The sequence below is a fragment of the Crocuta crocuta genome, unplaced genomic scaffold (genome assembly GCF_008692635.1).
Source record: "Crocuta crocuta isolate KB4526 unplaced genomic scaffold, BGI_CrCroc_1.0 scaffold59-1, whole genome shotgun sequence".
In the NCBI taxonomy this organism is placed as follows: Eukaryota; Metazoa; Chordata; class Mammalia; order Carnivora; family Hyaenidae; genus Crocuta; species Crocuta crocuta.
Window position 1 is genome coordinate 2,268,435 of NW_027551579.1, and position 15,583 is coordinate 2,284,017.

General features: G+C 41.2%; 1 protein-coding gene and 1 non-coding gene across 2 annotated transcripts in view; both read left to right on the forward strand.

The window, feature by feature from the left end:
• Window positions 1-15,583, forward strand: part of RYR2 (ryanodine receptor 2) — a 674,490-nt gene that overhangs the window by 335,671 nt on the left and 323,236 nt on the right. Inside the window, exon 19 of the mRNA XM_077751737.1 lies at window positions 6,665-6,760. Coding sequence (XP_077607863.1) covers window positions 6,665-6,760 — 96 coding nt within the window. The remainder of the gene's footprint in view (window positions 1-6,664; window positions 6,761-15,583) is intronic.
• LOC144221283 (U6 spliceosomal RNA) lies at window positions 14,279-14,380 on the forward strand. Its single transcript, XR_013332012.1, has one exon. It is a non-coding gene; the product is annotated as a U6 spliceosomal RNA (small nuclear RNA).

Here is a 15,583-nt window from a genome sequence, read left to right on the forward strand (position 1 = left end):
TCATCACATTGAAGATCTCCTGCCATTCCTTTCTGGCCTGCCACGTTTCAGTAGATAGGTCTGTCACCACTCTGATAGGTTTGCCTTTGTATGTCATGGCCTTTTTCTCCCTAGCTGCTTTCAAAATTTTCTCTTTATCCTTACATTTTGCCATTTTTACTATTATATGCTTTGCAGAAGGTCGATTCAGATTACATCTAAGGGGGGTCCTCTGAGCCTCTTGTATTTCAACGTTTACTTCTTTTCCCAGGTTGGGGACGTTCTCTGCTATAATTTGTTCCAGGACTTCTTCAGCACCTTTCCCCCTCTCTTCCTCTTCTGGGATTCCTATGATACGGATATTGTTGCGTTTGACCGTGTCGCTGAGCTCTCGAACTCTTCTTTCCTGTTCCTGGATCAGTTTGTCTCTTTTTTTGTCAGCTTCTTGTTTTTCTATAATGGTGTCTTCTAAATCACTTATTCTCCTTTCTGCCTCTTCAATCGTGCATTGGAGGCCTTTAATTTATTATGTATCTCATTTATCCCTTTTTTTAATTCTTCATGCCTATTTATATTCTCCATTTTGTCTGTAGCCATAGTTTCTTTGATGTCCCCTATGTTTTTTTCAAGCCCAGCTATTAATTTTATGATTATTATTCTATAATCTTGTTCATTTATGCTGCTTATATCTGTTTTGAGCAGTTCATTAGCTGTCATTTCTTCTTGGAGTTTCTTTGGAGGAGAGCTTTTTCGTTTCATCATTTTAGATAGTTTTCTGGCTCTTGTTAGTTTAAAGACTTGTTATGCTCTCTGCACCTGTGAGCGCTGCTGTATCCAGGAAGTCTCTTTGACTGTCCAGGGTCTATCCTTTCAGAGAGTGTTTTTTGAATGGTATCTCTTGGTCTCTCTTGTTGAGACCTTGGTTATTTTGTTTTCCTACTCTTAGTGATATTTGGGCCTCTCCACCATGTGTACTTTGGCTTGTTTCTTGAGGTAACCCTGGAGAGGAAAACAGATAGACAAACATATAGGGAGCAGGGGCACACAAATGCACAGGCAAATCCAACTAAGATGCAAACCGAGAGGGACAGCGAAAAAGTTAAGAGAAAAGATGGAGGAGGGAGGGCGAATAATAGAAAATAAAAAAATACATAAAAAGGTCAAAAGGAAGAAGAGAAAAGGAAAAAAGAATAATACCAGTGGACAAAGAACGGTTTATAGCATATAACCGGATTTCCCAGCTACAATTAAATAGCCGGATGTATGCAGTGCTGGTTGAAGAGCATAGAGACAGAGAGAGAAGACAGGGTGGGGATGAGGCAAAATTGGAAATAGAATGACCAGGCAGAAGGGATAAGAAGCTTTTTTCAAAGAGTTAAAGGGTGAAGTATGGTTGGTTAGGTGAGAGAAGGATGCTGGTGTTATTCAGAGAAATATATAGTCTAATTACTCCTGAGAGAAAGAGATGAAAAGGTCGGGAAGTGTAGAATTTACATCTACAGAATGGACTAAATTTGATTGTTTAAGCATGCCGGTGACCAGAGGTAATCAGGTCAGTGTTCTGGGGGAAAAAAGAAGGAAAAAAAGAAAAGGGAGGAGGGCAGCTCTCAAGCAGGGATGGGCGTGGTGTGATCCAATGCATCAGGCGGGAGTTCTGCCTTGGCGGTTGTAGGGAGGAGAGTGGTGGCGCTCCACCTCGCTTTTATAGGTGTGTAAACTCCCAGGGCCAGGGGCTCAGCCAAAGTTTGTTGCGCTTTTCAACCCAGGCCAGTCCCAGCCTCCAAATCCCAGGCCACGCGCCCCGCTGAAGTTGCCTCAGGCGATCCCCTGGCAACCCCATCAGAGCAATTCCAAGCCTCCTGGCTAGCTCTGGGGGTGGAGCCAGAAGCCACTGCTCCCTTCTCCTCCGGGTGGGGCTGGGGGGCCTGGGCAGGGTGGGGGGCCCTTCTCTGCTGGCGCGCTGAGCCCGCTGGAGTGAGGAAATCGCGGTCCCTCTGTGTCTCGTCACCCAAAACATGAACTCGCGGTCAAATCTGCCAGTTTTTAGCTCTTTGCCTTCCCTCTAGAGTTCCAGCCAGCCAGGAGCGTGGACACCCGGTGCCCGCACGCAGCTCCTCCAGGGGTCCAAGCCCACCAGGAGGGCAATGGTGGCAGGCGCACAGCTTCTCCCAGCCAGCCAGGAGCCAGCACAAAGCAGCAAATCACAAACCGCGAGCGCAGCTCCTCCGGGGCGAGTTGGAGCGTGGGGGGGCCTGGTGCGCAAGTATTTTGTGCGCAAGGTCTTTCTGCGCCCGGAGCAGAGGTTTTTCTCTTTCGGACTCTCTTTTTCCCCTCTTATTCCCCGCAGAGGGGGGTCGCCCCGTCCCTCCAGTCTCCGATCCAGGCCTGATTTTATCTTCCCCAGTTCGCATTCACATTAGAAGGCTTTTTCGGTGGAATCTGTGTCCTTTTTCTCCCAATCTCTTGGGTTTAGTATGGTTTCCTATGGCTTCAGATCTTTTCCGTGTGAGGCATGGGCGCGAGTGCAAGTACGGAGCTCCCTACTCCTCCGCCATCTTGCCCCTCCCCCATTATTGCATTTCATATTCTGATTGGACAAAAGTTTAGAGATTTAGTTAGTTATTCACCATGGAAAAACTTAATAAAAAAGGTAGAAACTATGTTTAAAACATAACCACCCATTTTAGCAGATAACCTTTTCAGAATATTTTTTGGGGTGCCTCGGTGGCTTAGTGAGTTGAGCATCTGACTCTTGATTTCAGCTCAGGTTATGATCTCACAGTGGTGAGATCAGTTCCCTCATTGCGCTCCACGCTGGGTGTGGATCCTGCTTCAGATTCTCTCTCTTTTTCCCTCTGCCCCTCCCCTACTCATGCTTGTGCACGCACACGCTCTCTCTCACTCTCTACCACTCAAATTAAAAGAAAATTAGGGGCCCAGTTGGCTAAACATCAGACTTTGGCTCAGGTCATGATCTCATGGCTTGTGAGTTTGAGCCCTGCTTCGGGCTCTCTGATGTCAGCGTCAAGCCCACTTTGGTGTTTGTCTCCTTCTCTTTCTGCCCTTTCCCAACTAGTGCTTTCTCTTTGTCTCAAAAATAAATAGAAATGACAAAAAAAATTAAAATAAGTAAAAATATTTCTTTGAATCTCTATAACATTATCCACATATAAAACACTTCACACAGCCAGGTGCACACACATATAATAGTGTGAAGGGTTCACACCGTGCACGTCCTATCCCGTGCCACCAAGATCAGAAGGCTTAGTTAGCTCAGTCCAAATTCCAGTTTCAGGGATTGAGATAAGCTCAAGCCTTTGGTGTGATGTCTGTACATTTGGGGGGGGATTATTTGGACCGTTTTCCATTTCATGCCTCTTCATTATCATCTGTTATCTCTCCAAGCTTACATAATACCTTGGCATGCAGAACTTCACCTCTTTGCAGGTGCATACAGACTGCCATTCATGTTAAGCATTTGTGATCTGTTTCGTAATGGAAGTTGTTGTGATTCCGGAGTATCCTTTTGATGGAAAACATCATAGTGCACGATCCTTTTTTCATCCTGGCTCCATTCATCTTCCTTCCTGTTTTAAAATAAGAAAATATCCCCTTTGGATGCAGGATAGCAGTATTACCCTCATCAGTGTTCTTTAAGGTTTCTGTTTTCTGCCCCAGGAACTTATCAGGATATAGTTCCCAAATAAGCAGTTCTCATTTTCCAAGAAATATTCTGATAAAAAACCCCACCATTTTCCATACTTTGCATATATTTACACATATACATGTAGATACATATACATTGAATATACACACTTTACAAAAGTGAGACCATACTGCCACTATTCTTTTACAGCAATTGTTTGCACCAGTCTTCTGTATTGGGGGCGTCTCTTCTTGGCAGTAGCTACAAACCTTCACCAGGTTTTAGTGGACATATCTACCTGATGGAAGGGATGTGCCATTTTGTGTACTCTTGGGCTGTTTCCAGTATTTTCCTCTTATAAACTGTGTCGTGATGAACTTTCTTATAATTCTCTGCACAGATTTAATTTACTTTGGAAACTCACTTAACTGATTCCTTCTTAACTAACTTGCTGAACTGTAAGATTTTACACCCTCCATTTATCTGTAAGCCATTTTACATACCTGGACACATTCATCCACACACACACTGGTAATGTTTAGGAGGTGTTCTATTTTATGGAGTTCAATTTATTTTCTTTAGAAATATATATATATTTTTTTTCAGAGCCTATTAAGATCATCACATTCTGTCTTCGACTTATTAACAGACTTCCTAATACATTTCTGTCTCATTAGAGGGATCAACCCCTATGTGAGTTAATGTTGCTAATGTACTGCTGAATAAAATTTGTAAATACTATCCTTATGTAAGATATTTAGATGTATATTCATAAATAAGAGTTCCCTCGAGTTTTCTTATATGCATACTTTCCTTGTTGAGTTGATATCAAACTTATACTGTCTTTAAAAAATAATTAGGGAGGCTTATTTAGTTTCCTTGAAATAGTTTAGTTTAGAATTGACTTTTCTTGAATGTAAAGAAGTTGTTTTTGGTCTTTGACATACTTCTCAGTATTAATCATACTTTATTTTTCTATTTAGATTTTTCTTCTTTGGGTCAGTTTTGGTGAAAAAAAGTGCATACATATGCATAATTGGAAACCATTCTTTTTCTTAGATGTTTAAAAGTTCTGGTACAGAGATCTATACAGTGACTGTGTTTATATTTCCTATTTATTCTTACTTTTGTCTTTTTCCTTCATGATTAAAGCAGTTGGTATTTAGCTTATATTTTAAAAAATCTTGGGGGCACCTGGGAGGCTCAGTGTGTTAAGCATTTGACCTCGGCTCAGGTCATGATCTCACAGTTCATGGGTTCATCGGACTCTATGCTGAGAGCTCAGAACCTGGAACTTGCTTTAGATTCTGTGTCTCCCTCTTGCTCTTGCCCCTCCCCCTTCTCACCCTCTCTCTCTCTTTCTCTCAAAAATAATAAATATTAAAAAATTAAAAAAATATCTTGACTTTGCTGACCAATTTTACCATTTTAGTTTATTACATAGATCACATTTTCTATTTCTAATGTAGTTTTTTTTGGCTATTTATTATTTTTCTTATTTATATTTACTTGATGTTCTTTCTTACATTTTGAAAGAATATTTAATTAACACTTTTTTCACCCTGTTGCTTAGCAGTGAAATTTTGACTGTCTACCACTGATCGTATCAGGTAACATTTCTATTTTTGCTATTTACTGGATACTCTATAATTGTGGTATTGATTTCTTACTGACTCAAAAATTATTAATGAGAGAGTTTAAATTATTAAGTACCTGAGTTTTATTTTTCTTTCTACCTTTCTTACTGATTTCTAGTTTTGTTACATTGTTGTCAATGAGGTATACCAACATGGGCTACACCATTTCTGTTTATAGTACATATTTTAAAAAATTTATTTATTTACTTTGAGAGAGAGTGAGCAGGACAGACGTAGAGAGAGGGACCTTCCTGTCTTTTCTGTCACTGTTTCTTCTCGTACCCTAAGGTCAGGTAACAACTTTTTCTTTTGTGTGACAAAAGTCTAACATTACTTGTGCTGTGTCACTGCAGGGACTCCTTCATCCACCTCTTAACCAAGGAGATAAACAGGCAGTGTTCTGAAACCTGGGCCCTTCAAACTGCTTGCTAGCATAGTGGAGTTTAGTCATTACTTTCTTATGGCAACATCTTTTCCCCATTAAATATCCTATTATGTAAGCAGCTCACCAGCTCTTTGTAGACAGTTCTTGTTTCTGAACAATCTCATGGGTGTAAGAGTAGAATTGACCTAAAATATTTACCAGATTTGCTTTGAAGGAATGGTGTGATTTCGAATCATTAGAAGTTTTAAATGGATTATGTAAATTGGGTTGAAGGAGATCATCAGGGTTGCGCATAGGAGTTTCAGATGAGATGGTTTCTTTGATCAAAGATATGTCAGAAATACTAGGTTAAAACAAAGTTAGAAACAGGTGACTTGACTGCAGGACTTGTCAGAGTCCTTCAAGTGCATTGTGAATCTTTAAAGGGGAAGTAGAGATGGAGGGGGAAGCAAAATGTTTCAAACTTGCTAGTCACCTACCCTCCCATCCTTTTATCCAGGTAACATTTTAATTAATTCTATCGCTCTCTCTGCCTATTATAGTTACTGAGTTTTATCTCTTAGTATTTTGTGCTACATTTTCAGGAAAACTAATGTGCTCTTAACTTCCTCATTATAGAGGTGAGAAAGTTGAGCTCTAGGGAAATTACATAATTTAGTCTCCCAACTAATTAAAAGCAAAGAGTATTAGAGCCCAGGTGAGGAGGCTCCCGGGACACTGGTTTTTCCATTATCCTTTATTATTTCCTCCCAATATGAAATGTAACTTTCTCAAAATATATTCCTTCTAATGAGCTGTGTTTTTTTTTCAGTTCCTATTAATAAATATCAATTCTTTTAAAAAAAATCTCAATTTTGTCTGTGTAGGTGTGTCTATATATGTATATGTTTTAGATGTCAAGTCAAGTATTTTGTTATTAATCCACCACTGTAGGACCACGACCAGCCTACCTTGCATTTTAAACTGGAAAATCATGTAACTGTGAAGTCTGCTTTTTTTTTTTTTATTCTTTTGCAGCGGCTCTAATTAGAGGAAATCGTAAAAACTGTGCTCAGTTTTCTGGCTCCCTGGACTGGTTGATCAGCCGATTGGAAAGACTGGAAGCTTCTTCTGGTATGTTTTCCAATTATTCTGGTTTTCTCCTACTTATACACAAATTCTCAGCATCAGTTCAATTGAAATGTTTTCCTTTTAATAGGTTGAGATTTTTGCTTATTGATAAAATTATTGGGGTTTTTTTAAGTTTATTTATTTTGAGAGAGACAGAGAGAGAGAGTGTGAGCAGCATGAGTGGGGGAAGGTCGGGGAGAGAAGGAGAAAGAGAATCCCAAACAAGGTCTGTGCTATCAGCACACGGAGCCCAGTGTGGGGCTCCATCTCACCAACAGTGAGATCCTGACCTGAGCTGAAATCAAGAGTCGGACAATTACCTAGCTGAAACACCCAGGCGCCCCAATCGTTGGTATTTTTTTTTTTAGTTATTTCTGAAAAGCAGTTTTACAATATCTTGTTCATTTACGTTTTAAAAAAATGAAGTTCTGAAAGCTTCTTAAGAGCCAGAATCCCCATCCTTTTTCAAATCAGTCATTCCAAATATACTATATACACAAACAAACAAGCAAAAAGTGGTTTGGAACGTCTATATTTGACTTGTGTTCAAAGCATTATTTGGACAGATTTGGAAAATAAATTGGTTTTTCAAGTCATACAGCACAGTATTTTTATTTTAAAGTCATTCAGTAGATATTAATAAACTATATCATAGTAAACTAGTTGTAGGCACTCAGCCTGATTTCTCCCTCTCTAGCAAGGATGTTATTCTTATTTCAGTATTGTGGAAACTAACACTGATAACCAGGCCTTCCTGAACTTGTCAAGCCCCGTAGGTTGTATCAGTGACACCCCAAACTGAAATTGATTGCTTCTTCCTCTCTTCACGCAGCATTTTATTAGTTGCCCTTCTGAACCACCGATGCCCCTTTATGTTACTTATTTTTTCTCTCAGTCTCCTACACTAGCAATGAACTCCTTGAAGCTGTAGATGCAATTTCATTCATCTTTGGGTCTACCATCCCATCTGGCACCTAGCAGGTACTTGAAGGTTTTATTAAACAGATGAATAAATGAATGTATGAGTGCATGTCTAAATTCACCTAAGAAAATGCCTATCAATACAGAAACAATTGCATGGCCTTCGCATGAGAAAGACCCATTCAAGGATAGGTTTCTTGGAATGGAATGAATAGAAGAACAGATGGTTGTGGTTAAAGAGGGTAATTTTCAGTCACGGAGTGAAGTTTTAATGATGAAGATTTAGAAGGAAGAGAAATTTGAGTCACAGTGAGTTTTAAGGCGTTGCTGGATTCTTGGGTGGCAGATACAAAGAAGGAGATTGTTGAGCTAAAAAAGGTACAAGAATTGTAAATGAGAGTTTTCAGAATATCACAGCACCAATGGGATGACTGTGGACCAACGCAGAGTACCTTGAATAAGGAGAAAACTGAATAACTCCTAGGAGGAAGTGATCAATTGGTGGTAACAAGGTGATGGCATGATTGCATAAATGGATAGGTTATCGAGTCAGCGTGTCCAGAATTGTTGGCAATCCTCAGTAGATACATCAAGAGATGCTGATCCCTTTTTCTGGGTACGGTTTTGGGGGGAGAATCTGGAAACAGCCCAGCAACCTTCAGGACAGCATTAATGTTGTGTGAATCAACTGCTTCACATAAAACACACACACACACAGGGGCCCCTGGGTGGCTTATTTGGCTGAGCGTCCAGCTCTTGATTTGGGCTCAGGTCATGATCTCACAGTTTGTGAGCTCTGTGCTGACAGTGTGGAGCCTGCTCGGGATTGTCCCTCTTTCTGTCTCTTTCTCTGTCTCTCTCTCAAACTTTTAAAACACACACACACAAAAAAAATGCTCAGCAAAAAATAAAGAGAGGGAGAAGGAAAGAACAGAATGTAGCATCCTTTAAACTGAGCACAGTAGAGCCCAGTATCTGGAGTCCTCCATTCGGGTGTTTATATAGGCACAGTCCCCCTGGATACAAATTGCTATTTGCTGGTATCTTTGTCCAATCCAGCTGTTGGTTCTAGGTATTTCCACTTCAAGTAGAAGCCCCCATACTCAAAAAACACAGTGAAAGTCAGGAAAACTTGGAAAATGCTGAACCTAACATGTAACCTTAAAGGAAAGGAAATGGAGGGGCACCTGGGTGGCTCAGTCAGTTGAGCGTCTGACTTTGGCTCAGTCCATGATCTCGTGGTTCATGTTTTCAAGCCCCATGTTGGGTTCTCTGCTGATGGTTCAGAGCCTGGAGCCTGTTTTGCATTCTGTGTTTCCCTTTCTCTCTTCTCTTCCCCAACTTGCGCTCTGTCTCTGTCTCTCAAAAGGAAATAAATGTTAAAAACAAAAAACAAAAAAAAAACACTCTCTCTTTCTCTCCCTCAAAAATAAACATCCAAAAAATTAAGGGAAAGGAAATTAAAGCATAGAACATTTAAATGACTGATTGGAGATGCTAGAATTAATTGTTACAGCAAAGATGAAACCCTAGCTCGTAATCTTACATCAGACTTGAAGTATGTTCATTATGCTTCATAGCCTCCTAGTTTATACATCTCTGAAATATTTTTCACTAAGCAAATTTTCTCTACTGTGGTTACATGTATACTTTTAATGAATTGCTTTTTTTCTTCGAGGGGTATAATGTTGCTTAGTTTTTAGAGACAGTTAACATTGATGATATGCATATCCTTAGATCATATATACACACATGCATAACATAAATTTATTTCATTCATACATAACTGTTTCCTGAGTCCTTATGTATGCGTCATCTTACTCTGAGACTGCAGAACATGATCTCCTCAGCTGGTCCATTTCCAGCTGCACTGCTAGACTCTGTGTCTTTGTGTGAATAGCAGAGCAGAGCGAGGGGGTGCCCTGGGAACTTTAGGTTTCCATTAGAAAAGGTCATTGGACAGGGGTGGCTGGGTGGCTCAGTCGGTTGAGGGTCCGACTCTTGATTTTTGCTCAGGTCATGATCCCAGGGTCATGGGATCAAGCCCTGTGTTGGGTTCCGTGTTGAGAGTGGAGGCTGCTTAGGATTCTCTCTCTCCCTCTGCCCCTGTCCCACGGCCTCCTCCCACCCAGAGATCATGTGTGAGCATGCTCTTTCTCCTGTCTCTCTCCCTCCAAAAAAAAGGAAAAAAAAATAGAGAAAGATCGGCGGACAAAAATCAGATTGGTGCAGACTTAAATAGAAGTCTGACGAAGACCTGAAAAGGGTCAGTCAAAGGTTGTGTTAATGAAGTACCTTACCGTTGTTTGGTACCCCCAGACACAGACCTTGAGAAAAGGATTGAAGGTTTATTTGGGAAACGAGTCACAGTGAGACGCGGTAGAGAAGGGGTCAGAGAGAGTGTGTTAACAAGTGTTACAACCATGGGTAACTGGGGCTTTTTGCTTGGGGAATTCTGGGAAACTGAGTAGGACATGAGTCTTACATTTCACCCACCTGAGGGGCCGAGACAGGGTGATTACAACCAACTTTTCTCTGTCACTGAGCAGTGTGGCCCCCAGAGGCCATTGATTCTGTGGCTTTTCCAGCTGCCGCTATGGTCAGAGCAAATCTTTAAGCAAAGAAATGCAGAACTTGGCTGCTGGAATTTCTCTGAATGCCGAGGATGAGGGTTTGATCAGGGCTCTGGCATTATCTGCCACCCAGCCAACCACTATTCAATCTCACTCAATGGTAGCGAGGCTCAGAAAGAGCTGCGCACAGAACCTTTTTTCTTATCCACATCGTGCATCATCTAAAGTTGACTAGTATCACTAGTCATAAACTTTAGTGTAGCGTCTATAAGAACAGCCACTATGAATGTTTTGAGGGAAAAATAGATAAATTAGACCAGGCTTCATATAGAACTATGTCTTGGGGCCAAATTTAATTGAAAAGACAAAATATTTGTACAAGCAAGTCCAGTTGACTGAGTTGATGTATTTCTGAAGGCTGGGTTTTCTTTAGAATGTTCTTAGCACTTGGAAAGCAATTTGGGAATTTCACGAATAGCTGACTGAAATGCTGGTCAGGAGGCTGCGTAATTTCTCTGAGTCTTAGTTTTGTACAGTTTATTCCACAGATAGTTTTGCAGTGATGAAAGTGGCCTTCTTTGAGGTTCTTGCCATTTGCTCCCCACTCTGAATAAGTGCCATGAAGGAAGGTCCCTCTGGGTTTAAGCAGAGGAAGGAGTCTTTCCGGGGTCTTGAATTTCCTAAGCTTCATGCTCACGTGCCGCACAGCATGTGGTACCTAGAATATGATATGATATTTTATTTTTTAAATAGAATATTTAAAAAATATTAATAGATAATAATAGATATTAATAGATAGAATAAAATATGATAGTTTATTTTTTAAGCTTATTTGTTTATTTTGAGAGACAGTGAGTTCAAGCAAGCCAGTGCAAGTGGGGGAGGGCCAGAGAGAGAAGGAGAGAGAGATTCCCAAGCAGGCTCCATGCTGTCAGTGCAGAGCCTGACATGGGGCTCAGTCTCAGGTACTATGAGATCACGACTTGAGCCAAAATCAAGAGTCAGACATTTAATGGACTGAGCCATCCAGGCATCCAGAAATATAATAGCTTAAATCTTCCAAAGATGCCACAACTATTTCTTGCAGAGCTTAAGCTCATCATTTTTCAAATGGAAAAATGTATACCCTGTGACTCATCTGCCCCAGAATCTTGTGTGCCAGGATCCTCCCCCTTAATACATACTTAGGTGTGAACAATCCAATTAGAAAAGGCCAGAGGTCACAGAATATTGTATTCCCCTGTTGGAGATGTAGAAATCATAGCTAACCTTTTAGAATGATATCACCAGTTCAAGCAACACTTAATGATATCAGGAAAGGACAGTTTTCTAGTAGGTGGCTTTGAAGAAGGCAACTTTAGCCATTGACTGATTCAGATATTCCCATTGTGCAGAAAGCCAGCCATGGTTATAGCCAGGAGACTGTGCACCTGACCCTTAAGAGAAACATTAAATCAGAATCACCATGATACTGCAGACTCTGTAAAGACAACCTTTGGTGATAGATGTTGGGGTCAGTACCCGTTTCACCCCACCACCCCCTCATAACCTAATCCGTCTCGACCTGCAGCTTCATCTAGAGCATATTATAATGCCTGATGTTTTCAATAGCGAATCTGGGTCGTTACAATATGTAAATTGTGTTTGATGCTGATGGATCACTTAGACAGGTAAACACTGTGTACATTTTCAAAGATATTCACTCAGTGTTTGAAATAATGTGTTTACAGTTAAATAGTTAGCTAAGTCCCTTGTCAAAAATGATTCCTTTTTGAAGGAGACTAGAAAAGTCTACATACAGCCTTTCTCCTTCCTTTCTCAGTGAAGCATTAAGTGATAGCTGGAAAGAAAAACAGAACAGAGAATAGAGACTCTAGATTTGGAGGGCTTTTTTTTTTAAATCTGTTTTACCAGCAGTGTGAAAAGTGGGGAAAAAATGTCCCTTAAAGTCCAAATGAAACATAACATTCCTTTCTGAATGAAACAAGTGATGAAAGTTGCTGCGTTACCCGGAATCTCTGTCCATTTCAGAATGCTTTTCTAAAACCCCTTGTGTCAGATAGATGGCAAATTGTGTTTTTATAAAACGGTTCTTTTGAGATGAAAAAAAAAAAAACTTCAACTGTCTCACATTTGGAAAGAACACTATAGTGCTTTATGGCATAGAGTTGATTGATTTTATTATCTTTTCCGACCATTGCTCATTTCCGACCATATGACTCATTTCTGGCACCTGACATTAAAGTTTGAAGGAGACTGGAAGGGATTTGACTCCGAATTTCACAGATAGCTGGGGACTGGTGGCCTTGTTCCCTGGTGGTGGCTCTCCGGATTGTGCAGTGGATTTGCAGTCCTTCCATGTGTTTTGATACTAAATAGGAAGTTCAGGTTCACGATAGGTTTTTAATTCTTAGGTCTGTTTGTTTTGATTACTTTACATTCTTTGGTCTGTTTGACAGTTCTGCCTCCATGGTCCATGAACTTGTGTTGTCCTCAGAGCCTCAGCTTCTTAGATAGATCCCATGGTGGGGAGTGCCAAGGCCAGGCTCAGTCCTTGTCACCTCGTGTGTTTAAGGAGTGGGGAGAAGGGGAGCCTTAGTCTGAGAGTCACAGGTGCCAGAGAGCTGCTCACTCCATTTCTGCCAACATCACGGGATGCTAGCCAGGGCTTTCCACCTCAGAGAGGAGTATAACTTTTTTTAGTATATGTGCTGCCAAAGTGAGCATGAGAAGACTGTGACTTAACAGAGATAATCTCCCAGGCTCTAACTAACCAGCCTTCTAAGGATTTGTGTGAGGAAGGTAGGAAAGATTGAAAGCCCAAAGTCAAAGTCAGTTGGCACCTATTTTGGATATGTCCCTACCCTTGGGGGGGTGGTCTGTTGCTCTCCTGACATTCCATACTGATCCCAGTGGCCAGCAAAGAGCAAGCAGTTGTCCTAAGGCTGTGGGGAGAAGGGTTTACAAGTGAAGCTTGCCCGCATCTGTCCTGTGGACATGCTCTCTATCCAGGCTGCATCTTCCCACCTCCAACCTCCCACCAATTCAGGAGAGCTTTTGTTCCCTGGGGGTGTTTTATGGACAGTTCCTGGAATCCACATTCCCATCCTGCTTCCTTAGGTCCCTGGGGGTTGGCATGCACATAGGAGCGTTGGCAGATTTTATTTCTTCCACACACAGCCAGTTAGATGGCATCCTCTGCCTGGTTGACTGGAGGAAGAGAAGAGGAGTCTTGTCTCTGAGAAACTGTTATCTTGGATGTACTCGCTCAAGGAAAATGTCTTATTAAAAACAAAATCACAGCCAGCAATTTCTTCCTTTGACCTTGATTGTTCTTTGTTCTCTGTAGGTACTAAACTTATGTTTTACTGTCAGGGACAAAACTGAAGCTTCAGCTCCTATGCACTGCTACCAAAGACTGGTGCTTAACACCAGTGTCTGATCTGATTGGGTTTCACTCCTACCATGCTGGATATTAAATACTTTTAGCATTGTCTTTGCTGAAATAATTGTGCTGTGTCACTGACTTTCAGTCATGCTTGAAGTTAAGTATCTGTGACCTCCCTTGGGTACATTATCATGGCTTAAGGACTTCATCTGGAACTGAGTTCATTAAAGTTTCTTTGCAGTATGTATAACTTAGCTTCATTTTCTCAAGCCAATGTGCCTCTTGATTGAATCAAGCCTTTTTGGTGCCTAGGCTTTTAAAGTGGGTTTTATTTACTTGGGCACGGTAGTCAAAAGAAAGAAGTTGGTCACTACCTGAGTGTTTTATCTTTAGTGCCAAGGCAGGATGCACCACAGGTGTCCTCTCCTAGGGTTGATGTGATACATGAAATAAAATCTTGATGGACACTAGCTCGGTCACCTGTGTGCCTGCCGGAGGCGGCTGCACTGGAGAAAGGGAAGTAGCATTAGGTCTCCATATAGTTGATGCAGTGGGAAATTATGTCTCAGCTGAGGACAGCTGGGTCCGTCTCATGTCTCTCGTCTCCTAAATGGGTTTCATCATCAAAAACAGTGTTGAGTGCTCACTTTGTCAGCACATATACTAAAATGGAAAGATACAGAGATTAGCATGACCCTGCACAAGGATGACATGCAAATTCATGACACATTCCATATTTTTATGGGTTAAATGGGTGATGGGCATTAAGGAGGGCACTTTTGGGGTTGAGCACTGGGGTATCATTTGTTAGAGATGAATTATTGGATTCTACTCCTGAAGCCATGACACCACTGTATGTTAACTAACTTGAATTTAAATTTAGGGGCACCTGGGTGGCTCAGTCGATTGAGCATCCAACTTTGGCTCAGGTTCATGAATTTGAGCCACGTGTCGGGCTCTATGCTGACAGCTCGGAGCCTGGAGCCTGCTTTAATTCTGTGTCTCCTTCTCTCTCTTTGCCTCTCCCTGGCTGTGCTCTGTCTCTCTGTCTCAAAAAATAAATAAACATTAAGTTAAAAAAAAAAAACCCAAAAAAAAAGACTAGACCATCAAGACTACCTCATCAGGAATGGCAGCTCATTTTTTAATCATCTCTTGTTTTTCACTTACTCTTATACTGTGTTAGGGAGAAGCAGAGCTCTTTAAAGACTGATTACAAGGATGGATTCTGGATTGGATTCCAAAGTTCTAAGTCCAGCTTCGTCCTTATAGCTGCATGACCTAAACCCTTTTGTGCCTTGTAGTTTTGCCTGTAAAATGGGCATTGCCCCAGGGCACTGTTAGTCAACACTATCGATGTGTTCATTGCATTAAATGAATATAAATGTCACAGTAAGAATTAACACCTTTTTATGGTAATTAGCAGTTGCTAATAATAATAATAACAAGATTATTTGTATTCTCTTAAGAGAGCATTTGCGGGGCGCCTGGGTGGCTTAGTCGGTTAAGCATCCGACTTTCGCTTGGGTCATGATCTCGCGGTTCGTGGGTTCGAGACCCGCGTCGGGCTCTGTGCTGACGGCCAGCTCAGAGCCTGGAGCCTGTTTCAGAGTCTGTGACTCCCTCTCTCTCTGACCCTCCCCTGCTCACGCTGTCTCTCTCTCTCTCCTAGAAATAAATAAAACATTAAAAAAAAAAAAGCATTTGCAGTGTAGAAATAAACTAGACAGGTATTTTATTTTTGGCAATAAAACTAGTGATAACTGTTGAAAAGTCCAGATGAAAAGTGAGCCTCCAGCACACCCCACAGGGTGCTGGGGGTGGGAGGACAGCTAGAAATTTGATGCCAAGTGTGTGCATGAATGTGGAAGTGCAGAACTGTATTCTGTACAAAAGTCTGTGCAAAGACCTTCAGCCAAGAGCTTCTTATCAAAAAAACTTGTG